The 26,949-nt window shown below is 35.8% G+C and overlaps 1 protein-coding gene across 2 annotated transcripts in view; it reads right to left on the bottom strand.

Moving 5' to 3' along the window:
- LOC120426607 (zwei Ig domain protein zig-8-like) overlaps positions 1 to 26,949 on the bottom strand; it is a 772,331-nt gene that overhangs the window by 49,089 nt on the left and 696,293 nt on the right. For both annotated transcript variants that reach the window (XM_052710389.1, XM_052710390.1), the window contains exon 4: positions 22,133 to 22,355. In XM_052710389.1, the coding sequence (XP_052566349.1) occupies positions 22,133 to 22,355 (223 nt within the window). The remainder of the gene's footprint in view (positions 1 to 22,132; positions 22,356 to 26,949) is intronic.

The following is a 26,949-nucleotide window of genomic DNA, read 5'->3' as shown; positions in this document are numbered from 1 at the left end:
GAAGGCCAGGAGGATAAGGCGGGAACCGAAACCGTGCCCCATAGCAAATTAGGGATCGGCAGCCGAAGCCACTAACCACCGCGCCACGAGGCCCTCTTGATTTTTTGAATCAATACTGGTTTTTCAAAAAATCGAAATATTGGTCGCAAAAACGTTTAACTTCATTTTCGATGTAGAATCTAATTTGCAAAAGTGTACCGTTTTCAAGTTATAGTCATTTTAGGGTAACTTTTTTGGAAAATAGTCGCAGTTATTCATTTTTTTAAATTGTGCCCATGTTTGCCCTCTTTTGAGAAAAATATTTTTGAAAAGCTGAGAAAATTCTCTTCATTTTGCTTTTTTGAACTTTGATGATACGACCCGTAGTTGCTGAGATATTGCCATGCAAATATTTAAAAACATGAAAATTGGTCAAATCGGTCAAACATTTTTTGCCCCATCTAGAATTTTATGAAATGTTGACATTTGATGTCCTCTAAAACATATCAGAACATTAAAAAAAATAAAAATAGTGTTTTTTTGCAAATCAAGTTCGACTGACAAAAAGGGAAATAAAAAATCACCAAAAAATGTTTACCGTGTATTAAATTTTCAGTGTAGTCCTTATCCATACCTACAACTTTTCCGAAGACACCAAATTGATCAAAAAATTCCTTCAATTGATACAGATTTTTGAATTTTCATACATCATTTTGGTATTGGCAGCTGCCAAATTTAAATGGAAAATTATATAGACAAACTAATTATGGGTCATTCCATCTGAAGCGGAACAGCATTTGAAAATTACCCTCTCCGATCCTGCTCAAATTTGGCAGGGCTGTTGATACTATCAAAACATGCAAGAATCTCGAATTTCATCCAAATCGGACCACCCCCTCCATTTTTGTACCTCCCCAAAAATTCGACTTTTTGGCGATTTTTGACCAAACCTCCTAGTTTCAAACGGCGATAGCTCAGGAACCACAAATCTTAGAAGGTCGGTCTTAGACTCAATTCACGGTGTATTTTTTAGAACAAACTAATGATAAAAAAATCGGTATGTCTGATATTTGGCACCGTGAAAGAAGGGCTCTTTCCCGACATTTTGTGGTATATACCGAAATATTTCGTCGGGGGGTCTAGTGCAACTTTTTTTTTTTTGAAGATTATTTTTCGATTTTATGGGATATTTGTTCAAAAAAGTCACAGAAAATCGGTGCATTCATGTTGATATCATTCAAACTTCTTATGAATATGCCTTGGGAATTCTAACCAACTATATTTGACCAATATTCGACCTCCAATAAAAAAAAATCGACCCAAATTTACCAGATTTCTAGCTTTCTTTGAAATAACCCCAAAATCTAAGCTGGAAACCCCGATACGACCGAAAGTAATTTTTTCTTTGTACGATTTGTCATGAAATAACAGCAACACATTGCCTGGATAGAAATTTGAGCATTAAACAATGCAATACATAGATTATTTATTTAATAAGCTGTTTATTACCCAATAGGTTCAGAAAATTATTTTTTCAATCCTCTGCCACATAAAACCATTACATTTAAAAACATTTTAGAATCAATCACATTGTAGAAAACAGTTTTCTGAACAAGTTCCATAAACAAGTATCACTTTTGGTTCAATATAAGCAGAGATATGCCCAATTTCCTGAAATAAATAGTGCCTTTCTCCAAAATTTTCTTAATTTAATTACCTTTCACATGATGGGCACTGCCTACTAAGATATTTTTTATGATGATAATATGTTATTAAAACGTAAAAATTATAACAAGTTTTGACGAAATTAATGAAATTATTCTATAGCATTCATTACAAAACTCAGTAGGCAGTGCCCATCGTGTGAAAGGTAATTAAATTAAGAAATTTTGGAGAAAGGCACTATTTATTTCAGGAAATTGGGCATATCTCTGCTTATATTGAACCAAAAGTGATACTTGTTTATGAAACTTGTTCAGAAAACTGTTTTCTACCATGTGATTGATTCTAAAATGTTTTTAAATGTAATGGTGTTATGTGGCAGAGGATTGAAAAAATAATTTTCGGAACCTATTGGGTAATAAACAGCTTATTAAATAAATAATCTATGTATTGCATTGTTTAATGCTCAAATTTCTATCCGGGCAATGTGTTGCTGTTATTTCATGACAAATTGTACAAAGAAAAGATTTACTTTCGGTCGTATCGGGGTTTCCAGCTTGGATTTTGGGGTTATTACAAAGAAAGCTAGAAATCTGGTAAATTTGGTTCGATTTTTTTTTATTGGAGGTCAAATATTGGTCAAATATAGTTGGATAGAGTCCTCAAGGCATATTCATAAGAAGTTTGAGGGATATCAACATGAATGCACCGATTTCCTGTGACTTTTTTGAACAAATATCCCATAAAATCGAAAAATAATCTTCAAAAAAAAAGTTGCACTAGACCCCTCGACGAAATATTTCAGTATATACCGCAAAATGTCGGGAAAGAGCCCTTCTTTCACGGTGCCAAATATCAGACATACCGAATTTTTTATCATTGAGGTCTCGAAAAAATACACCGTGAATTTTGAAGGAAATTGGACGTAGAATCCATTTCCGTGATCAAAATGTTGATTAATTTTTTTTCTACCTGTATTGCGCAATTGAAAACTGTAAACGGCCGTATCTCAAAACACCCCAACTTTTTTTTTTTTGACCTCACCATTGTGTTCCCCGGCCAATTTCACATAAGAATCACCTATCGACAGAAATGAATATGTTTCGTTCCAGAGATATCGAATTTTAAAGTTTTGTGTTTTCGAGATTACCTACATCAGCTTCATTCGCCGCATCTGCTAGAAGCACACAGGCGGGCTTATCAATAATTGCTACCTGGTATTTTATTGAAATAATATTTCATCATAAATAATCTTTATCAAATTGGGCAAAAATTAACTGTATAACACTGTAGGAAACTGGAGTTTAACCGCGAATATTTATCTGCTCAAAAAAATGAATGAGGTGAATTTCTGTGTTAACCCACAGGACAGAGCAATTACGACACACAGTAAAGGGCAGAATTGGATTCCGACGGAGCGAGAATAAAATGCAATTAATCTTGTTAGTAACACTGAACAATAAGTGCACGATACATTATTGAGTAAAATATGAATCAAAATGAATAAAATTTGTTGATACGTTGTACTCTAGTGAAGGACGATCACAAGGAGTAGTAAAAGGATTTCTGGAAAGTATAGAACTTAAAAATGTAAGAAAATCACAAAGTTTGATCTGCTGCAAAGCGGCAAATTCCCCAAATTTAGTTGCGATGATTTCGACACCGTCCGAACAACAGTGTGTTTTTTTCTTCTATCATTCTTGGATTCTTGGAACACAATACTGCTGCTGTCCTCACGTATAAGGATTTTTTTTAATTAAATGTACCTTGACCAAAATCATCTTTTAATCAAATGGAGCTGGCTCACAATATAAAAATTGACTTAATATGATCAATCTTTTAAACCATGAATCAGATTTGCCAAATTATGGTAAAGTGTCAATAATAAACTATAATAAAAATAATAATAAAGCAGGTTTTGGGGTTTTTGCTGAATGGCACTATTTTGCTACCGCCCATGATAAAGGCCATAGTCATGGCCTCGGAGGTACTCTTAAACGGTTAGCAACACGTAAAAAAACGGTGCATAAAAAATATCCCAATAAATATTTCTTTCACAAAAATAGATTAATCTAGGTAGGGGAACAGCATTTAATTCCAGCGTTCCTCTAATGTTGCCATATCAGTGCTTTGGCATTCAATTACAGCTGATTAAAAGCGTTTTCAACTGAACTCGAGTGATAAATAACTCAATAAGAAGTGAACAAGCAAGTTTCTATCAAAAGTTTTGCAAAATTTGCTGTTTAAATAGTGAAAATGAACAAATTGGACGAAACTAGGAGCGAGGACTTAACCTGTCAAACATACGAGAATTTCCCCTATTAGCCATTTGAATAAATATTTGCGTAAAATTATAAAAATATAAATTAAATTAATCATCTCCCAGAACACCAGGTAGCAGTTATTGATCAGCCCGCCTGTGTGCTTCTAGCAGATGCGGCGAATGAAGCTGGTGTAGATAATCTCGAAAACACTAAACTTTAAAATTCGATATCTCTGGAACGAAACATATTCATTTCTGTCGATAAGTGATTCTTATGTAAAATTGGCCGGGGAACACGATGGTGAGGTCAAATAAAAAAAATAAGTTGGGGTGTTTTGAGATACGGCCGTTTAAAGTTTTCAATTGCGCAATACAGGTAGAAAAAATAAATTAATCAACATTTTGATCACGGAAATGGATTCTACGTCCAATTTCCTTCAAAATTGAGTCTAAGACCGACCTTCTAAGATTTGTGGTTCCTGAGCTATCGCCGTTTGAAACTAGGAGGTTTGGTCAAAAATCGCCAAAAAGTCGAATTTTTGGGGAGGTACAAAAATGGAGGGGGTGGTCCGATTTGGATTATATTCGGGATTCTTGCATGTTTTGATAGTATCAACAGCCCTGCCAAATTTGAGCAGGATCGGAGAGGGTTATTTTCAAATTTGCACTTTTTCGTGCACAGTTGAGATGGAATGACCCTTATGCAAAATGGCTTCTTGGGCGTCCCGAAGGCACCAAAAAAGCTTCAGCCGGATTAAAAAAATGCTCAAAGAAAGACGAAAAACGTACGTTGAAACTACTGTCAACTCTCTCTGATTCGCCCCATTTAACGGCCTCCAAACCTCAGCCTCAAGAAGGACGACGAATAACCGGACGGTGACGTCTCCTGGACGGCACCCAAGCTCCGCTGGCTGGCCTTACTTCGCCATCGCTGCCATTGCTTTGCTGAGTGAGCGGTTGGTTCTCGTGTGTGACTTACACTTCATCGAACAGGCCGTCCAACGCAACGGTTCAAAATGTACGTACATGAAGCTGAACCGCCGAGAGAGTAATCGATTTATAGGCGTTTAATGCGCTCTTTAGCCGCCGTGGTGCCACACGTACACCAACTCAAACACACAAGTACACACACATTTTCAATCGGGTGGGGCACGTTGAAATATGGTCAAATTCTGGACGCCGCAACGGTTATCGATCAGAGAGAGAGCTCAATTTAAGTGGCCACTTCTGGGAAGGGAGGACCGGGCTTTGGCTGTGAAAGTGTTTCAAGTGCAATGCGATTTTCGAATTTACTGAAGCGATAAGTGGACATCCTTTTTCGATGGAAATCACACTCACACACACACTACGAATGCTGATGGCTGCACTGCAAAAACATAAATTAAGGGGACACAAACCAAATAACTGTAGCAATAATTGCTCGGCCGTCGAGGGCCCACTTTGCTCGGTGACCACTCTATCATTGTGGAAATTAAATTGCAATTGCGAGTTGGATTTTCCACGTTAGAGAGTGAGAGGTTTTAAACGTACCGACCATATTACGAAATGAATAAATTATGCTGCGTTATCGATGGGCTGGCGTGGTGTTTGGTTATATCCAATATTGATGAAGTACGTGGTGTTTGATAAACAGTGTTTACCTAGGAATATTTATTGACCACCGATTAAACAAGTCGAGATTATGTTGATAGCTCAGGGAAAACCTTGCTTAACAGAATAATGTTTTCATGGGAATTATAGCGAAAGGATTTATTTTAGTGAACAATGAATTCAAGTTATTTTAATAAAAAAAATAAAAAAAAAAATATTTTAGCAATTGCTTTGCTAAGTTGGGTGATGAACATCATTCATCGAAAGATTTTGTGACTGAATAGAAGATACGAAATAAATAGTGTTTTAAGAGCAATTCCATGTCAAAAAGGGAATCGGTTGTACCGGACCCTCTCTGTTTTCAATGAAACATTTTCAAAGACAATCTTATGGTAAATTGGACGAGCTTTCCGGTAAAAATATTTTCGAGACTGAAAAATCAAGTCTGTCATATATAAATTACCAAAAAAACCATCAAAAAATCTATTTTTTCAACATTTTTATTTCTAAAACCGCTGTAACTTTACAAGGATTGGACTTAAGACAGTGGTCTATATATAGACTTTTATGTAAAATTGGCTGGAAAATCGATTCCCTTATTCGGTTTTTGAAAATTGTGAAGTTTAGAGCATTTTCAAAAAAACCGTTTTAAGTAAATGATTTTTGTATTTTTTTTTGATTAGTTGCTCCATTTTTCATTTTTCGTGAGTCTTTTTGTAACAGTTAGGAGCAGTTCTCTACCAAAACCGGAAATGGATTTTATTTGTATTTTTTTATTTGGCTCAAACTTTATGGGGGCCTTCCCTAAGACCAAAGAAGCTATTTTGGGTGATTGGTTCACCCTTACAAGTCTCCATACAATTTTGGCTGCTGTCCATACAAAAATGGTACGTTAATATTCAACCAGCTGTAACTTTTGAGTGAATTTTCTGATCAATTTGGTGTCTTGAGCAAAGTTGTAGGTATTTTGAGGACTATTGAGAAAAAAATAGGTAAACGGAAAAAAATTGCAGATTTTTTTAATCAACTTTTTTTTCACGAAAACTCAATTTCCCAAAATACGTATTTTTTGATTTTCGAGATTTTATGATATGTTTTAGGGGACAAAAATCCGCAACTTTTGAGCCATAGAGAAACATGGTCAAAAAATCTGCCGCCGAGTAATAATTTTTTTTAAATAGTGAATTTTGGAAAAAATCCAAATTTCATGCAAAAACAAATTTGACTTAATTTTTTAATGTAATATTGAATTTGCAATCGAAAAGAACACTACAGATTTTTTGATAAAGGGCTCCGTTTTCAAGATATAGCCACCGAAAGTTTGATTTTAGCGAAACATTTGCAGTTTTTCGATTTTTAAAAATAGTGACCATGAGTGACCATTTCTAAAAATATTTTTTTTTTTGAAAAGTTCAAAAAATCAGCTATAAAATTGTCTAAGAGATATTGGAGATTTTATAGCAGATTTTTTGAACTTATCCAAAAAAATATTTTTGGGAATGGTCACTATTTTTAAATATCGAAAAACTGCAAATATTTTGCTGGCTCAAAAGTTGCGGGTTTTTGTCCCCTAAAACATATAAAAAAATCTCTTAAATAAAAAAATACGTATTTTGGGAAAATGAGATTTTGTGAAAAAAAGTTGATTAAAAAATCTGCATTTTTTTTCCTTGTACCTATTTTTTCTCAATAGTTCTCAGTGGGCTCACCTTCAAATTTGACTTTTAAACCTAAAAATCAAAAGATCTCATAAAAGTGGTGTTTTTTTTCTTTTAGTGTATTTTTTCGGAAAGCCTGTCAAATGTCCTACAATTTTGTCTCTGACCTCTTTTTGTTACTATGCTACGGCTTCAAGATTTAGCGATATTTAAATTACGAAATACAATTTTTTTAAAAAAACTAACGTCCTTCTCAAATGTCATTATCGAGTGAAACCGGCTCCATATACACAAAGAATGGCTAACATGAGTGTTGAATAACATGTCTACAAAGTTTCATTGAAATCTGAGAGGGTCGAGAAAAAAGTACCTAAAAAAATTCTGTTTTGGGCTGGAATTGCTCTTAAATAAGTTTTATGCTACCTTTTCTACTATCCTGAAGGAAATAGTTCGTGTATCCGGATTTCTGGAGCCGGTAGGGCACAGGGTCCTGGCAGAGATATTGAGGTTTCAAAAAGGTTTTTTTTTCAGTTGTAGCAAGCTTCGGTGGCCACAGTGTACTGATGCCCATTAAAAGTTTTCAGGTCATTTTTGGAAATGGGACATCATAAGCTTTAGTTTGAGATCAAGAGAACAAGTTTTAGATAATGTGTTTTTTGAATTTTTAATAGCTTGGGATCGGAAAAGCCCCCAGAGAAATTATCTCATGATTGTCAATATTGATTTTTGAAAATTCAATTTCTATATGAGCAACTCTCTACGAAATCGGCCGATTTCGACCATTTTTATTTTTTGTATTTTTTGATTTGACTCAAACTTAGTGGGGGCCTTCCCTATGACCAAAAAAGCTATTTTGTGTCATTGGTTCACCCATAACAGTCTCCATACAATTTTGGCTGCTGTCCATACAAAAATGGTATGTAAATATTCAAACAGCTGTAACTTTTGAGTGAATTTTTTGATCAATTTGGTGTCTTCGGCAAAGTTGTAGGTATTGTTGAGGACAATTGAGAAAAAAATAGGCACACGGAAAAAAAAATTTGCAGATTTTTTTATCAACTTTTTTTTCACTCAACTCAATTTCCCAAAATACGTATTTTTTGATTTTCGAGATTTTTTGATATGTTTTAGGGGACTAAAATCCGCAACTTTTGAGCTATAGAGAAACATGGTCAAAAAATCTGCCGCCAAGTTATGAATTTTTGAAAAATAGTGATTTTTGGAAAAAAATCCAAATTTCATGCAAAAACAAATATGAAGTTATTTTTTAATGCAAAATTGAATTTGCAATCGAAAACTACTTTACAATTTTTTTGATAAAGGGCTTCGTTTTCAAGATATAGCCACCGAAAGTTTGATTTTAGCAAAATATTTGCAGTTTTTCGATTTTTAAAAATAGTGACCATGAGCGACCATTTCTAAAAAATATTTTTTTTATTTTAGCAAAATATTTGCAGTTTTTCGATTTTTAAAAATAGTGACCATGAGCGACCATTTCTAAAAAATATTTTTTTTGAAAAGTTCAGAAAATTTGCTATAAAATTGTCTAAGAGACATTGAAGATTGGACCTCGGGTTGCTGAGATACAGCCGCTTTAAGAAAAAGAAACACGAAAATTGAAGTTTTCTAAGTCTCACCAAAACAACCCACCATTTTCTAATGTCGATATCTCAGCAACTAATGGTCCGATTTTCAATGTTAATACATGAAACATTCGTGAAATTTTCCGATCTTTTCAATAAAAATATTTTGAAAAAAATTAAATCAGGACTATCATTTTAAATGGGTGTAATATTCAATGTTTGGCCCTTTTAAAATGTTAGTCTTGATTTATTTTTTTTTCAAAATATTTTTTTCGAAAAGATCGGAAAATTTAACGAATGTTTCATATTTTAACATTGAAAATCGGACCATTAATTGCTGAGATATCGTCATTAGAAAATGGTGGGCTGTTTGGGTGAGACTTAGAAAACTTCAATTTTCGTGTTTCTTTTTCTTTAAGCCGCTGTATCTCAGCAACCCGAGGTCCAATCTTCAATGTCTCTTAGACAATTTTATAGCAAATTTTCTGAACTTTTCAAAAAAAATATTTTTTAGAAATGGTCGCTCATGGTCACTATTTTTAAAAATCGAAAAACTGCAAATATTTTGCTAAAATCAAACTTTCGGTGGCTATATCTTGAAAACGAAGCCCTTTATCAAAAAAATTGTAAAGTAGTTTTCGATTGCAAATTCAATTTTGCATTAAAAAATAACTTCAAATTTGTTTTTGCATGAAATTTGGATTTTTTTTCCAAAAATCACTATTTTTCAAAAATCCATAACTTGGCGGCAGATTTTTTGACCATGTTTTTCTATAGCTCAAAAGTTGCGGATTTTAGTCCCCTAAAACATTTAAAAAAATCTCGAAAATCAAAAAATACGTATTTTGGGAAATTGAGTTTTAGTGAAAAAAAAGTTGATAAAAAAATCTGCAATTTTTTTTTTCCGTGTACCTATTTTTTTTCAATTCTTGACTTTTTTTTGATAAGGTCCTATAAACAAATGTAAACATTGAGTGTATCCCGCTTACTCCGATGGACTTTGACATAAGGTGTGAAAGGGATACACTCAATGTTTACATTTGTTTATAGGACCTTATCAAAAAAAAGTCAAGAATTGTCCTCAACAATACCTACAACTTTGCCGAAGACACCAAATTGATCAGAAAATTCACTCAAAAGTTACAGCTGTTTGAATATTTACATACCATTTTTGTATGGACAGCAGCCAAAATTGTATGGAGACTTGTATGGGTGAACCAATGACACAAAATAGCTTATTTGGTCACAGGGAAGGCCCCCACAAAGTTTGAGCCAAATCAAAAAATACAAATAAAATCCATTTCCGGTTTTGGTAGAGAATTGCTCATATGGATGAATCTTTGTCTGTACTTTTTGTATTACACCCAAAACTGGGCACCGCTCGCCCGAGAGAATAATGGACTCGAGTCGACAGAATAGCGGTACCACTCACGGACACATCTCGAGATGGACGAGAGAATTATTCATTCGAGGTTCCGTCATCAGGGGTGACATTGGGTCTGGGGGGTGAGATTGGGTCATACAAAAATGCTGAAATTTGTATGACCCAATCTCACCCCCCAGACCCAATGTCACCCCTGATGACGGTTCATTTGCAAAAAAAAAGTGCATCCGTCAAAAAAAAAAAAAAACAAAAGTGTCGACTACGGGAATCGAACCAAAGACCTTTGACAGACTAACCCAATGCACAGTGGGAAAAAAGGACCCAAAAAATTACCGCAACATGATTTCGCGCAAACCATCGATTGCTATACACCAAAAGTTTCGTTTTTGCACCAGGAACAATAATCCGATGAAAAATCGCACTGCACGGACCGGTGACCGGAGTACAGGCCACCGGAAGATCCGGATTTTTGGAAAAAAGTGTCAGATTATTCCAATTGTGAACTGATAAGCCTTCTTCTACCATGAATAGTCATGCAAAAAAAAATCCGAGAATAATATTAAATACCATAGGACCCATCGGAACCGGTTCCACCGATCTCCGGTGGCCACATCCGGAACCGCATTAGGAAACAGTGTTAACCAGTCATGCGACGTATCAAACTTCTTGATTTTGAATGGGGACATGAGTTATACACTCTTCTCTTTAAAACATGAAGTTTGATATGTCGCAAGAGTGGTTTCAGGAATTTGCCAAATATGATTTTCGGATGTGGCCACCGGAGAACCTGGGAACCGGTCACCGGAGGTAAAAATACATTTTAAGGATACTCTCCTTCCAAAATCAAGAAGTTTGATACGTCGCATGACTAGTTTACACTGTTTCCTAATGCGGTTTTGGATGTGGCCACCGGAGATCGGTGGAACCGGTTCCGATGGGTCCTACGGTATTTAATATTATTCTAGGATTGTTTTGCGTGACTATTCATGGTAGAAGAAAGCTTATCAGTTCACAATTGGATAAATCTTACGAGCGAGTCCACGAGCAAAGCATACCCATCTCGCATCGACCTCACCAATCTGCCTGAAAATTTCAGGGGTTGTTTGTACATATGAAACTAGCATCTGGCCAAAATATGAGCACTCTTGGTCAACGGGAAGTGGGGCAAATCGGGACACAATGTTTGAAGTTTCAAAAACGTCAAAAATCTTAAAAAAAAGCTATAACTTGAGCAAAATTCGATTTATTTTCAAAATTCAAAATTCATCTGAAAGGGCTTAAAAAATGCAGCAAAATGCAGGATAGAGCATCCCAATTGGTTAAATCTAAAGGGAGTTATTGGCGTTTTAGTGAAAAAATAGCATAATTTTCAAACTCAAATAAAAAAGTGTTCCATCCAGATATCAACTCGGTTCGACCTGCAGCTTGTAGGGGACATCTGGGACTACCATCTGAGACTGAGAACGCTTTGGGTAAGGCAGTTTAACATATTAAATAGACACTTTAACTTTTAGTAAATTTTTTGGTTTTGAATTTTTACTCGGGGGACCCCTTAGATCCGATTTTCTAGTAATAATTTTATCATATTCGTGTTCCTGAGACAATTTCACAATAGTAACATGCACAAAAATGTTTATTTTCATCCATTTTAACCCTTTGAAAAATAAAAGTTAAAAAAAAATCTTCGATTCACATTTATTGAAAATCAAGCTCGTTTCCAAGGATACTAGATGACACCAGAAAAAAGCAGCTTTTAAATTTTTTATTTACTTTTATTTTTTAAAGGGTTGAAATGGATCAAAATAAACATTTTTATGCATGTTTCTATTGTGAAATTGTCTCAGGAACACGAATATGATAAAATTATCACCAGGAAATGGGATCTAAGGGGTCTCCCGAGCAAAAATTTACAACAAAAAAAAATCACTAAGAGTAAAAGTGTCCATTTAATATGTTAAACTGCCTTACCCAAAGCGTTCTCAGTCTCAGATGGTAGTCCCAGATGTCCCCTACAAGCTGCAGGTCGAACCGAGTTGATATCTGGATGGAACACTTTTTTATTTGAGTTTGAAAATTATGCTATTTTTTCACTAAAACGCCAATAACTCCCTTTAGATTTAACCAATTGGGATGCTCTATCCTGCATTTTGCTGCATTTTTTAAGCCCTTTCAGATGAATTTTGAATTTTGAAAATAAATCGAATTTTGCTCAAGTTATAGCTTTTTTTTAAGATTTTTGACGTTTTTGAAACTTCAAACATTGTGTCCCGATTTGCCCCACTTCCCGTTGACCAAGAGTGCTCATATTTTGGCCAGATGCTAGTTTCATATGTACAAACAACCCCTGAAATTTTCAGGCAGATTGGTGAGGTCGATGCGAGATGGGTATGCTTTGCTCGTGGACTCGCTCGTAAGATTTATCCAATTGTGAACTGATAAGCTTTCTTCTACCATGAATAGTCACGCAAAACAATCCTAGAATAATATTAAATACCGTAGGACCCATCGGAACCGGTTCCACCGATCTCCGGTGGCCACATCCAAAACCGCATTAGGAAACAGTGTAAACTAGTCATGCGACGTATCAAACTTCTTGATTTTGGAAGGAGAGTATCCTTAAAATGTATTTTTACCTCCGGTGACCGGTTCCCAGGTTCTCCGGTGGCCACATCCGAAAATCATATTTGGCAAATTCCTGAAACCACTCTTGCGACATATCAAACTTCATGTTTTAAAGAGAAGAGTGTATAACTCATGTCCCCATTCAAAATCAAGAAGTTTGATACGTCGCATGACTGGTTAACACTGTTTCCTAATGCGGTTCCGGATGTGGCCACCGGAGATCGGTGGAACCGGTTCCGATGGGTCCTATGGTATTTAATATTATTCTCGGATTTTTTTTGCATGACTATTCATGGTAGAAGAAGGCTTATCAGTTCACAATTGGAATAATCTGACACTTTTTTCCAAAAATCCGGATCTTCCGGTGGCCTGTACTCCGGTCACCGGTCCGTGCAGTGCGATTTTTCATCGGATTATTGTTCCTGGTGCAAAAACGAAACTTTTGGTGTATAGCAATCGATGGTTTGCGCGAAATCATGTTGCGGTAATTTTTTGGGTCCTTTTTTCCCACTGTGCAATGGCTTAACTGCCTCGGCCCCAACAGCTTGGTGATTAAGAAGTAGTCAGATGTCGATGTTTGACACTTGTTGGAGATTTATTTTATCAATTAAAGAATGAACACATTTGTTGTGATGGTGTGAGTTAATAGCATTATTCTTTCGATTTTGGCTTTGAGCTCTCAATAAATTTTGAGGGAACGTTTCTCTCGAGTCTGAATTTTGGGTGTACCAAAGAAGTCATTTTTCAGCATTAGTAACCATCCGTACAAAAAGCTATTAAAATATTTAAAAATATGTTTTATGAGCTATTATCAAAACACTTCCCGTGCTCCTAATCCTTATTCCTTACACGGTAAATGGTGGAGATGGGAATGGCCGGCAATGGATGGCTTTCATGGTGCTGCCTCTCCTGTTCGTTAGGATTGGTTTTAATTCCCTTTCAATCAATTTCGAAGCAACCTGAGCTGAACTATCACCACATATGCATGACGAAATCCAGTCTGCAACCCGCTAAGAATGGGAATGCGAATGGCACAAATTGTTCAAAAGTTATTTGATAGCGCAGCCATTTTTTTCGAAAAAAAATATCCAATTTTTCATATCGTTGAAAAAAGTAGGAAAATCTTTTTTTTTATAAAAAAAACAATTATTGTGAAATTTTTCGAGCATTTCGATAAAAATATTTTCAGTACTTTCAATTCAACTTGGCATTTTTTGACGATACTTTCATTCTTTGACATTGAAAATCGGATATTTGCTGAGTTATCTCTTAGTTGGTATTTTAACATAGGCTGTATCGCAACAACCACTAGTCCAGTATTCAATGTCTTTGAAGGAATTTTATGAGAATTTGTATGATCTTCTCCAATAAAAAAACTTTTAGAGATGGTTATGCTTGATCATGACTTCTACAGGTAAAACTTACGGGACTTATCAACATAAAAATTATTTTAGGTATTTTTAACTTGATAATGGTGCACGATAACAAAATTCATGTAAAGTATTTTCGATTGCATATTAGTTTTACATCTTAAAAAAAATCCCACTATTTTCAACTTTTTTCAAAAACCATTTTTTTCCAATTCACTTATTTTTTACAGATTTGATCAAATCGAGTTCTGCAAAGTTCTCTAGACATTCTTAAAATTCGCTCAAAAAATAATTGTCCTAATTGGTTTAGTTATGCCTGAGAACCAACGAGTTGATGTTACCGTTCCATCTTTTTCAAGAAGGGCTTGAGAGTTGTTGTTATTGTTAAGACGAAAATATCAATTTCTCTCTTCCATTTTTGTTTTCGTCAAATCTTAGATTTACTGAAAAATAATGATTGCAAAACTGCAACTGAAACTGCAAAAATACTTTTTTCATTCAAATGTTGAGACTATTTGTCTGCCTGTGTGAATCAATCGGACCGCGCACTGGACTCACTACCCAGAGGTCACCGGTTCGAATACCGAGGCGGGCGCAAAAATTATAAGTGTAATTAAAGGTTTTCGGTGTCCTCTCCCCGTGCCATACCTTCACACTTAGAAGACGCGGGAGGCGGCGTCTTGTCGCAAAAAGAACAATACACGCCTGTGGATCCGTTGACGAAACCGCAAGGTTTAAGAGGACCACATTATAGGGTGTTACGTCGATTCCGTTCCGTTGAGACTATGGCTTGTTATTTCAATTTTTATATTTTTGTTATTTTTGTGCCAATTGTCTGTTGTAAGTGCATAGTATAAAAACGAAGTTGACTTTATAGCTGTCGGCCACCATTGCTAGTACCAACCACTAGTGTCTTCCTTTTTATCTACAAGGACTTCGCCGCCCTGGGCTCCTAAGTGTATGAAAGTATGGCACGGAGCGACGGCGCCGAATACCCATATTTACACAAAGAATTTTAGAACGCCCGCCGCCAATTAGTTCCAACAATACCCTGAATCCATACCTCACCAATAAATTCGTTCGAGTGTGCCTTCCAAGAGTCAATTAATTAACCATGATTCCTTTCTTTGAACTTTGAGTGGAACCTCTTCAGCTTGCTAGCCACCACTCTAAAGTGGCAAATTGATTTAAATGTTCATGTGTGGAGCGCGCGCGTGTTGATTGCATCGATTCAGCAGGTCGAGCCACCTTTTAGCGCGAAAAACATATATAAACGTCCGTCCAAGGACTACCGGGAAGCTGTTGACCTACATCCGGTGGACCATAGGTCGTTAGCGTGGGATCCTTTTCCAGCAAACAGCAGCAGCAGCATCAGCAGCGGGAAGCCTCTTTTATAAGGTGTCAATGGATCGTGTTGCTAGTAATTTAGCGTGCTTTTTGTTTGCTCAACCTTGCTCGCGTTGCCAGGTTGGTTCTATTGGACGCAAGAGTCTTGGGCAACACGAGCTGCGTCCCATGCGTCCTTGTTTTGAGGTTTTAGAGGCAGGCAATTCTGGTTGCCCCGGGGGATGACATTGAGGGTGTACCCGGAATTGCTGCTTTATTCCGGTGGCTGGTTGCCCATCTATGCGAAACATTTTCGAAATCCATTCATGAAATGTGCATGGCCAAAATCATGGTGACAGCGAGTTTTCATTGACGGTCTGCTTTGGATGCACAGTGGGAAAATCACACTAAATAAGGATGGCTGAAATTGTTCTGCCATTTTGTTTTTCTGTTGTTCTGTTAGTTTTTGATTTTCAGACAAACTAAATTTGCAAAATTCCACTATGAAACTACCATAGCACCCAGCGTGTCCCGGTTTGTTCAACGTGATGAGTTCCGTATATCGTTCCGTTCCCGGTTGATGGTGCCGGCTGGCGTGTGTGTGTGTGTGCACAATGTTCATTGCTTTCGAACAAATCACTGACGGCTATTGGACCGGGCAGTATTCGTGCTCCAATGAGTCCCCAGCTTCGAACCGGAACCGACGCTGCTGCATGGTTTTATTGAGGATACATTTTCCAGCTGATTGGATTACGGATCCATTTAGTTATTGATAGTGATGTTGCGCTTACATGGGGCTGCCTCTGCGTCTCTGGAGCGGCAAGCCATTCGGAGCGGATATGCGTCGAATCGACGAATGGATGCAATTTAAACAAAAATGTTCGAAAACGGATCGAAAGTGCGCTTCGTGATAATTGTTCCAGTTGTCTGGATGTAATGAAATCGCTGAGTACCTTTTTGATTATGTTTCTGTGCTTCAATGCTTTGCTTAATTACTGATCATTTGGCGATACATTCGGTAGACGGTTCCAATTTGGTTCATTTGACAATGCCCGATCGAACTGAATGTGGGTCCTCAATTTATTTACCTATTCTTTTCGCAAATCCCCATTGCTACATGAAGAGAACTGTACAAAAGTTTTACAACAAAATCAATAACTTACCAGGTTAAGTTAAAACTGGACGTTGGCCACTAAAAAACTTCTACGCGACTTCAAACAATTTTTAAACTCGAAAGATTGTATGCTTACGGCTTATTTACCATCTGCCAAACAGATAATATTCTAAGATATGGAGTTTTTTTTAACTTTAAAATCAAAATTGAGTTTGTTTGCTGATATTTTTTGAAAATGACCAGAGTCTAATAAAATTATTTTGTACACCCAATCCCGATTAAGATATCGAAATCACGCGTTTAATTTTGCCAATTGCTTGATTACCAAAGAATAATCCCATAATTTGTTTGATTTATTTTTGTTTGATAAGGGGTTTTGTAAGTCGCCAGAGGTGAAATATCAAAAAAAAAAAAAAATCCATTGTAAGTTTACAGTCCACAGTGGTTCAAAACGCAAAAAAAACTGATCTTCAACGATAATTATAAAAATAAGCAATTTAAAAATAAACTTTCTTCCGAAAAGTTGTAGAGTGTCAAATACACTTTATTTATGTTTCAAAGTTTCAGAAAAGTTGCTTAAGACTATCAACGTAGGAAAATACATTTTTGTTGCCGGCTTTTGAGCGATAACGTATGACGGACGATTTTTTTTTTTTTTTGACAATTAATGATTTAAAAAAAAAATAATAGTGGCTTAATGTGAAGTATCAAAAATGCACACACAAAATATTAAAAAAATAAGATGAAATATTTAATCCTAAATCGAAAAGAAGTTACTTAGGTACTGTCAGTTGGGGTGACATTGGGTCTGAAAGGTGAGGTTGGGTCAAAGTGATTTTTTACGGATTTTACCATTTCTCAGGTTCTTTTTAATGGAAATTCTGTTAAAATTGTTGTGTACGGGACAACTTAAGATGACTTGGCTGAAAAAAAACTGTTGTTTGATGTTTGAAAATCTCTATTTCAAACATTGTAGCATGTCAATACGATTCCCTCGAACAAGAAACACTGTTGAATGACTTGTTTTTACCATATCCTAAAGTTTAATTCAGATCCACATTACCTCCTTGCCCTGATATACAGTGTAAACTAACAGGTAACAGGATATCGTTTCAATAAAATTACAGTTACAATTACAATTACATATCTTTGTATTTAAGCATCATTTTAGTTTCATATAACCCAAAGTCATCCCCTCTAAGGGGAGAGATTGAATCAATTTTCAAACGATTGGCATTTAAGGTATAGTTCAACAAATTCCACCATATTTTGGGAAAATTTTAGTAAACTATCCAAGAACAATTCTGCGTTAATGGATTTTCGATGTTATTTAAATTGTTTTTGTTACTACGAGAAATTACGAGAGGTGTATCGTTTTTTGACCCAATGTCACCCCCACTGACCGTTTTTGAGTTATAGCCATTTTTCGATCAATTTTTCAACAAAATCGTCTTGTTTTAATTTTTAAGGAAATTGTCCAGTAGGGTGGGTCATTTTTTTTCGAAAGTGCTCGGATCCGGCTGCAATAAAGTCTATCTTGCAGAGGGTACCCATAGGGACTCTCATACCAAATTTGAGCTCATTTGGTTGAAAACTGGCTTGTCGCTGGGGGGTTAAGGTTTACATGGAATTTACTATGGAAAACGCGTGCTTTAACTTCAAACGCTCCTACAGGCTTAGCGACAAACTTTAGTCCACACTTACACTAGGTAGCCGTGTCGGGGGTGTTCTAAGGAACATTTTTCTCTAAGGGTTCATGGTCATCCGTTCAACCCTGAGCTTGCGCAAAGCCGAAACATAAAGTTGTTCAAATTTAGTGAGCACAGCAACTTTTCAGTTTCTTTGGGGTCCTAAACAACTCCCCAAAGTTTGAGAACGATTGGTTAAGTCCCCACTTTGCGCAAAGCGATTAAATTTTCCATGTAAATTTGTATGGGAAAAACCTTTTTTTTTATTTCGATATTTAAAAAATCCACGTTTCACGCTATATTAAAACTTGATTCATATTTGGTTGCTCTGGAATGTGCTCTACAACTTTCCCGAAGAGAGTATGGTGCTAACTTGCTCCTGAAAGAACTTTATCCACCCTTAGGTGGTTGGTGCCTTCCTCAAAGGGTGCTATCCAAAATAGACACAAAAAGGCGGTGTTTTTCAGAGTTTTATCAATTTGACTCATTATTCATACCACTAGATTGGGTAGTCAGATCTCCATATTGCAGGACACTTATGTGGTTACAACTTATGATAGGGTAGTCAGATCTTCAATCCAATTCGTGCTCGTTGAAAAGATCTTTTAATTACCTATCCAAAGATAGGTCGCAAAATGTGCATAAATAACACTAATAAATTTTGATAGGTTTGTCAGATCTTCAATGTTTTGGACGCGTTGGAAAGGTCTTTTGATTACCTATCCAATGATAGGTCGCATGAGAGATCCGGACATCATTTTCATTGAAATATCTTAGATCCGGCCTCCAAAAAGTGCGTAAATAACACTTAAGTGCTTATAACTTTTGATAGGGTTGTCAGATCTTCAATGTCTTGGACGCGTTGGAAAGGTCTTTTAAATACCTTTCTGAAAATGTATAGCATGACGGGTTTTCTTACAAAAACCACCCTTTTTACAATCTTCCGAACTTTTGTTAAAATCGTTTTTTTAGCATAACTTTTGAAGTACTTAACTAAACTCCACAATTTTTAATAGCGACTTATGGGACCCCAGGACGGATCGAATGAGGCCAAAACGGACAAAATCGGCTTAGCCAGTCTCGAGATAATCGAGTGACAATTTTTTGATCAACATCCCACATTTGCTCAGAATTTGATTCTGAGTCGATAGGTATACATGAAGGTGAGTCCAGGAGGTCTAATTGAGAAGTTCATTTTTCGAGTGATTTTATAGCCTTTCCTCAGTAAGGTAAGGAAGGCAAAACATGTTTTAGACGAGTTTTAAACACGCTGTATCTTTTTATAGAAGCAAGTTAGAACCATACTCTCTTCGGGAAAGTTGTAGAGCACATTCCATAGCAACCGTATATGAATCCGCTTTTATATAGCGTGGAACGTGGATTTTTAAAATATCAAAATAAAAAAAAATGTTTTTCCCATACAAATTTATATGGAAAATTGAATCGCTTTGCGCAATGTGAGGACTTAACCAATCTTTCTCAAACTTTGGGGAGTTGTTTAGGACCCCAAAAGGAACTGAAAAATTGCTGTGCTGGAAAATCGATTTTGTTATTACACCCTAATGAGAAATGTGTTGCTCTTAACGGTTACCCTTCTTCTGGGTCAAAAACTCGAAATTATCTGATCAATGGTTTCCAAGATGTCATCGCTTGAAATTTTAAGGTTAACACATTTTGTATTAAAAAAAAAAAACATTTCTTGGCAAAAACAAAACAGCCGCATTCAACGAAAAGTTGACACTTTTTTTGTTTACTAAATTTTTTTTTCTAAACGATAGGAAAACCTTATTTTAATCAAAACAAAAGTTTTAAAACGTGATGACTTTTCAAAAACAAGACAAATATTTTTATTAGACCGATGGTTGCATTTTTTCCTTATTTTTAATGAAAATGGTTGTTTGTGAGTTTTGTATGAGCCAATCAAAGAAGTCTGAAAATGCAGAGATTTTAAATAGTAGTTTATGCAACATGTTGCAAAAAGAGGATTTTTTCAGCACGAGTCGTACATTTATCCAACGAGGTTCACCGAGTTGGATAAATACGAAGAGTGCTGAAAAAATCAAGTTTTGCAACGAGTTCCATACAACATTTTTTGCAATTCCGAAAAACACCCATTGAGTGAAATTTTAAGTCAAATTTGCATGTATTTTGTCAATAATCGTTTTAATTATTTTTTTTAAATGTGTTACTTTTCGAAACAACACATTTCAGGGTCAAAGTAGAGTATTTCCTGCATAATTGTACCAAAAATTAGCAATTTACTTTTTTCACGATAATCAAACAGCTCTGGGCGTTGGAAAGTTAATGTTTACGGTAGTCGAGCACGTACTTGTGTCAATCGCGTTCTGACCTGAAATCCCTTTGGCCAATTGTCGCATTTACACCAATTTTAGGGCTGTGTCAAGATAGCACGACAAGATTGAAACTTCTTTCATATGAAGAGCGACAACAATGCACAGAGTTTTTTTTTCGGTTTTTATTGAATATCTCAGGATTGAAATCGATTTGGGTATCTGTGAAGGTCAAAAGGTGAGAATATTTAATTTGCCTTTGCCTTTTTGAAATTACAAAAATATTTAAAAAAAATTGTATTTAATGTTTGATTGTAACTTTTTTTGTATAGTTCAAATCATAACCAACACCATATTGATCAGAAATTCTTTTCTCAAGATACAGATGTTGGAATTTTTTCATATCACTTTTCTATTGACAGTTTTCAAATTTTTAAGGAGACTTGTATGAAGAAACTAATGATGCAAAAATAAAAACAAACATTCAAGTTTTTTGCGAAATTTCTGAAGAAGTTTGAATGAAACTAGGATTTGAAAATACCACCAAATTTTAAGTGATTGTTAAAGTTTGTAATTTGCATAAAAAGGTAATAAAAGCAATGCATCATTCAATTAAACATTGGTTAACCAAAGCATAATTCAACGCTCTAAATAATTAAAATTGAATTGATTGACACCCGGGGGCAATGGAAATGAACGGTAGTATAATTTTAGAAATAATTACGATAATGGTTCTGGTCGCAGGCAGTAATCACAACCTCTAGTGTTGATATTCAATGCAGATTGGAATCAATCATTTATTTCCAATCACCGTTAGTAATGAGTTGTGTTTTCACTCATTTAGAGCTGCACAAAAAAAATATCCTCAAAATGTTATTATTTCCAACGTGATTGAATTTGTCCCAACAAGAGTAGTTCAGTACGTACAGATTGATTCCACAAAACAAAACAATCCAGCTTCGAGCACTGGCCAATGTTATGTCATTAGTTGTCGACGTGTGTGTGTGCCGTAGTTCTGGTGCAAACTTGCGCGAAATGTTGCACGCAAAGCTAATTATGCCTTTGTCGTTGATTGCTTATCTGGAAACAATCCGAGTCTGCTCGTCCGCCTGTCCGTCCAGGCGCATTCCAGCAGAGATGCGAGATAAATCGTGCCACGGTGGCAAAACTGAAACAAAATCATAATTAATCGGCACATGCATCACGATTGGCATTTACAAATAATTAAGCACCAGTCTAAATCGTGGGGGAGGGGTGCGTGCTATGATGGCGTGATGTGATGATCAATTGCCCACGTGGGTGGACATAATATGATTTGGTCCGCGGGATGGCGAGCTTTGTTCCGATTTGAAAACTGCAAACAATGCGCGAACTGTTCGATGCTTTGTTACGCTGATATTGCAGAAGATGAGATTATAATTAGTAGAGTACTGCAACAATGGCAAAAACCGCAAATACTCGTGTGGCTTCAACATCAATAAAGCTTTATATATGATTGGTTTGGTTAGCTGAGTTATTTTTTCAAGCAATTGTTGGAAAATTATTAGAAAAAAAAATCACTCCCATTTAATTATTAAAATGTCACCAGTTGTTCAAACCTACCGATGACGTTGAGGTGCACGAAGTGGCTCATGTGCGGCGTCGTCGAGATCTGGCACTCGTAGATGCCCGAGTCCCGGTGCTGCGGATACTTGATCTGCAGGCTCCAGTCTTCTGTGTGCGGGTGATGGATCGCCCGGAACCGCTGGTCCGACGTGTACGTGTAGCGGCCAACGGTCAGCAGGTGGATGTCCCGGTGCCGCACCCACGACACCTGCAGCAGCATCTGAAAGGGAGAAAGCAAAAATAACGACCGTGAGTCAAAGTGAAGGGAACAAATAATAATGATCAGACAGGAGCAGGGCGGGGAAACTTGCCCACGTGTGCACTGAATTTATGTACGATACATGATATCATTAAGGCCACCCGCCCCCTCCTCGTAAGAGATATGAAAAATGTTTGCTTTGAAACCGTTCAAGTACCGCGCTTGGCAACGACCGGTGACGAAGACACTTTATGCACTGCTTCCCTTCATGTGAGGAGGTGTACTCAGAATTTCATTTCGGGCAAAAAGTGATATGTTATCGTCACCAGGAGCAGCAATGGGACACTTGAGCTTTCCACCAGATTCTGGGAAAACGTTATTGCAATGCACTCCACTTTTTTGAGGTTTATTAAGAAGCTGTAAACGTAAGACTCGATTGGATTAAATTTGTTGGAATTTAAGAGCAAGTCCACGAACACGGCCTACCCCTTTGTATGGGACATCGTTTGGACCTCACCAATCTGCCTGAAATTGTTGGGGGTTTGTTTTTACATATAAAACTAGCATCTGGCCAAAATATGAGCAATCTAGGTCAACGGGAAGTGGGGCAAATCGGGACACAAAGTTTGAAGGTTCAAAAACGTCAAAAATCTTAATAAAGCTATAACTCAGGCAAAATTCAATTTAATTTCAAAATTCAAAATGCATCTTAAAGAGCTTCAAAAATGCAACAAAATGAAGGGTAGAGCATCCGAATTGGTTAATTCTAAAGGGAGTTATTGGCATTTTAGTGAAAAAATATCATAATTTTCAAACTCAAATAAAAAAGTGTTCCATCCAGATATCAACTCGGATCGACCTGCAGCTTGTAGGGGACATCTGGAACTACCATCTGAGACTAAGAACGCTTTGGGTAAGACAATGGGTAACATATTGAACAGACACTTTTACTTTTAGTGAATTTTTTGGCTGTACATTTTTGCTCGAGGGACCCCTTAGATCCCATTTTATTGTGATAATTTTATCATATTCGTGTTCCTGAGACAATTTCACAATAGAAACATACATAAAAATGTATATTATCATCCATTTTAACCCTTTAAAAAATGAAAGATAAAAAAAATTAGGAAGCTGCTTTTTTTCTGGTGTCATCTAGTATCCTTGGAAACGAACTTAATTTTCAATAAATGTGAATAAAAAAAAAAGTGAAATAATTCTTATGTAATGTAAAGCATGAATTTTAATCAGGCATAGCTATGCACTCATCAGCACGTCTTTTACAGCTTCAAAAATCGTGTATGAATGAAATTAACGAATTAATAGCTTAAAAGGAAATGTGTGGGATTCACAACAACAAAAAAAAAATGATAAAAGGCTTCCATGTAAAACATGGAAAAGTATTTTTAATTGTTGCAGATTGCAACGATTTTTAGAAATTCGAGCAAGTTGTGGGAAGCTCTTCACAAATGTGCACACTTCAAACTACAGCAGAAAAAACTGTCTAAGACACACACCCGAAAGCTTTGTTTCAAATTGATCCCGAGCAGACGGAAATAACTTGCGAATAACATTTTTTGATATTTGAAAATACTAGGCCAATAACATTTTATGTTATTTATAACAAGATTTGTTATTCGTCGTTATGATTTTTTTGTTATTGGATTGTTATTGTAATAACATACTAATAACATTTTTAGTGATTCTTCGAACAAATCTTTGTTATTATTTTTTATTATTTTAACAACTAATCCGATCATCCCAATAACTGTTGGCGGTATTCTTCCATAACAAAAAATGTTATTCCAAAGTTGTTTTGGCTTGCAACCAATATCAGACCAATAACAAATTTTGTTATGATAACATAAACTGTTATTGAACTCTTATGCAAAAATTGATTTTTGAAGAAGATTCCATAACACTATCTGTTATTTTAACAGTATTTGTCATTGAAATGGCATGAATTTTGTTATTACCGTCTGCCCGGGATGATGGTCTTTTTTTAAATGGGCGTAATATTCAATGTTTGGCCTTTTTAAAATGTTAGTCTTGATTTTAAAAAATCAAAATATTTTTTTCGAAAAGACCGGAAAAAATCACAAATGTTTCATGTTTTAACATTGAAAATCGGACCATTTGTTGCTGAGATATCGACATTAGAAAATGGTGGGTTGTTTGGGTGCGACTTAGAAATCTTCAATTTTCGTTTTTCTTTTTCTTAAAGCGGCTGTATCTCAGCAACCCGAGGTCCAATCTTTAATGTCTCTTAGACAATTTTTTAGCAAATTTTCTGAACCTTAAAACAAATATTTTTTAGAAATGGTCACTCATGGTCAGCAAATGTTTCGCTTAAAATCAAACTTTCGGTGGCTATATCTTGAAAACGGAGCCTTCTATCAAAAAATCTGTAAAGTACTTTCGATTAGAAATTAAATTTTTCATAAAAAAAATTACTTCAAATTTGTTTTTGCATTTGCACATATTTTGGGGAATTGAGTTTTTGTGGAAAAAAGTTGATCAAAAAATCTGCAATTTTTTTCCGTGTACCTATTTTTTTCTCAATAGTCCTCAACAATACCTACAGCTTTGCCGAAGACACCAAATTGATCAGAAAATTCACTAAAAAGTTACAGCTGTTTGAATATTTACGTACCATTTTTGTATGGACAGCGGCCAAAATTGTATGAAGGCACCCACAAAGTTTGAGCCAAATAAAAAAAATACAAAACATAAAAATGGTCGAAATCGGACGATTTTGTAGAGAGTTGCTCAAATGTAACAAAATGGGATCAAAACCTCATCGTAGCGTACATCTAATCTTCGTAACTTCAAATCTTCGAGTGTTCGAAATTTCGAATCTTCCGATCTTTGAAAATTCTTTACTTCGAAACTGCAAATCGTTGAAACTTCTAAACTTCAAATCTTTGAGTCTTCGAAACATCGACTCTTCGGATCTTCCAATCTTCCAACATTCAGATCTTCGATTCTTCCAATCTTTAAATATTCGGAACTTTGAATCTTGAGACCTTGGTATCTCCAAACCATCGAATCTTCGAAGTTTAGAATTTTTAGATCTTCTGATCTTCCATTCTTCAAACTATAAAAACTGTGAAAATGCTAAGCTTTGAATCTTCAAAACTTCGGATTATTGGATCTTCGAATCTTCAGATCTAAGAATTTCGCAATCTTCAAATCCTCGAAACTTCGAAACCTCGATTTTTTTTATCTTCATAGCGAATCATCAAATTTTCGAACCATTGAAAATTAAAATCTTCCGATCTTCAGATCTTATAATCTTCGAATTTCGAAATTCGGATCATCAGATCTTCAAAATTTTGAAACTTCGAATCTTTGGATCTTCAAATCTCCAGATCATCATAGCTTCGAAACTTCTAATAATCTAATAATTCGAATATTCAGATCTTCGTATCACGTATCATAAAATCTACGGATCTTCAGATCATTGAATCTCCATGGATTCAAACTTCTTCAGTGATTCGAAACAATCGAATCATTAAATCTTCGAATATTCAGAACTTCTGATCTTCGGATTTTTGAAGCATCGAATCTTCTAATCATTGTATCATGAAATTAACTGCTTTACAGATCTTCGAATCTTTGAATCTTCGAACCCTAAAATCTTCGAAACATCGAATCTTCAAATCTTTGAAACTTCGGATCTGTAAATTTTCAAATCTGTGAATCTCCACCAACTTACACAAAATCGGAAAAAGTTACCCCGACCCCCTTCGATTTGCGTGAAACTTTGTCCTTAGGGGTACCTTTTGTCCCTGATCACGAATCCTAGCTCCATTTTTCGATATCTCGAGGGGCGGTACGACCCCTTACATTTTTGAACATTCGAAAAAAATTGTTTTGCAATAATTTGCAACCTGGATTGATGGCTAGTTGGTGATAGAAGCATTGTGTGTCAATCGTTTTTCGTCCGATGCATATTCTATGCTTGTCGTTACATCTGTTTAACATTCCAACACCCAAACCCTAAAAAAAAAGTTAAAACGGTCAATTCATCTCGCTGGTTCTCGGGCATAACTCAACCAATCGGGATGATTCCTTTTTCCAAAGATTTGTTAGGATGTCTAGATGATCCTAGAAGTTTGCAGAAATCAATTTGATCAAATCTGTAGTTTTTGCGATCAAAAACATGCGATCAAACCTTTTTTTTCGCGTGTAAAATAAAAAATCGTCAAAAATTCCGCGGAGGCAGTCGTTTAAAAAAAAGTTGGAACGATGGTTTTGATCGCAGAAATAACAGATTTGTTCAAATCAAGTTCTGCAAAATTTTAGGATCATCAAGACATCCTAACAAATCACTGGAAAAAAGAATCGTCCCGATTGGTTGAGTTATGCCCGAGAACCAGCGAGTTGAAGTTATCGTTCTATGGCTTGGGCGTCCGTGTAAGTAGGACATGCGGTGGGCGTTTGAGCGTCAAGCTTTTTTCGTGGTGTGGTGCTACAGATTTTTGGAAGTATGCATCGACTGGTCACTTCACATTTACTCATTGGACGAATATTTATAGAAGTTACGGAAAATTAAATGTTAACAATCTGCAGAGAAGTAAACTAAAATTATTTATTTTAGTTTTTTTTTATGTCG

This window comes from Culex pipiens, chromosome 3 (genome assembly GCF_016801865.2).
Source record: "Culex pipiens pallens isolate TS chromosome 3, TS_CPP_V2, whole genome shotgun sequence".
Taxonomy (NCBI): domain Eukaryota; kingdom Metazoa; phylum Arthropoda; class Insecta; order Diptera; family Culicidae; genus Culex; species Culex pipiens.
The sequence above is the reverse complement of the archived record's forward strand: the minus strand, read 5'-3'. Positions and strand labels throughout refer to the sequence as shown.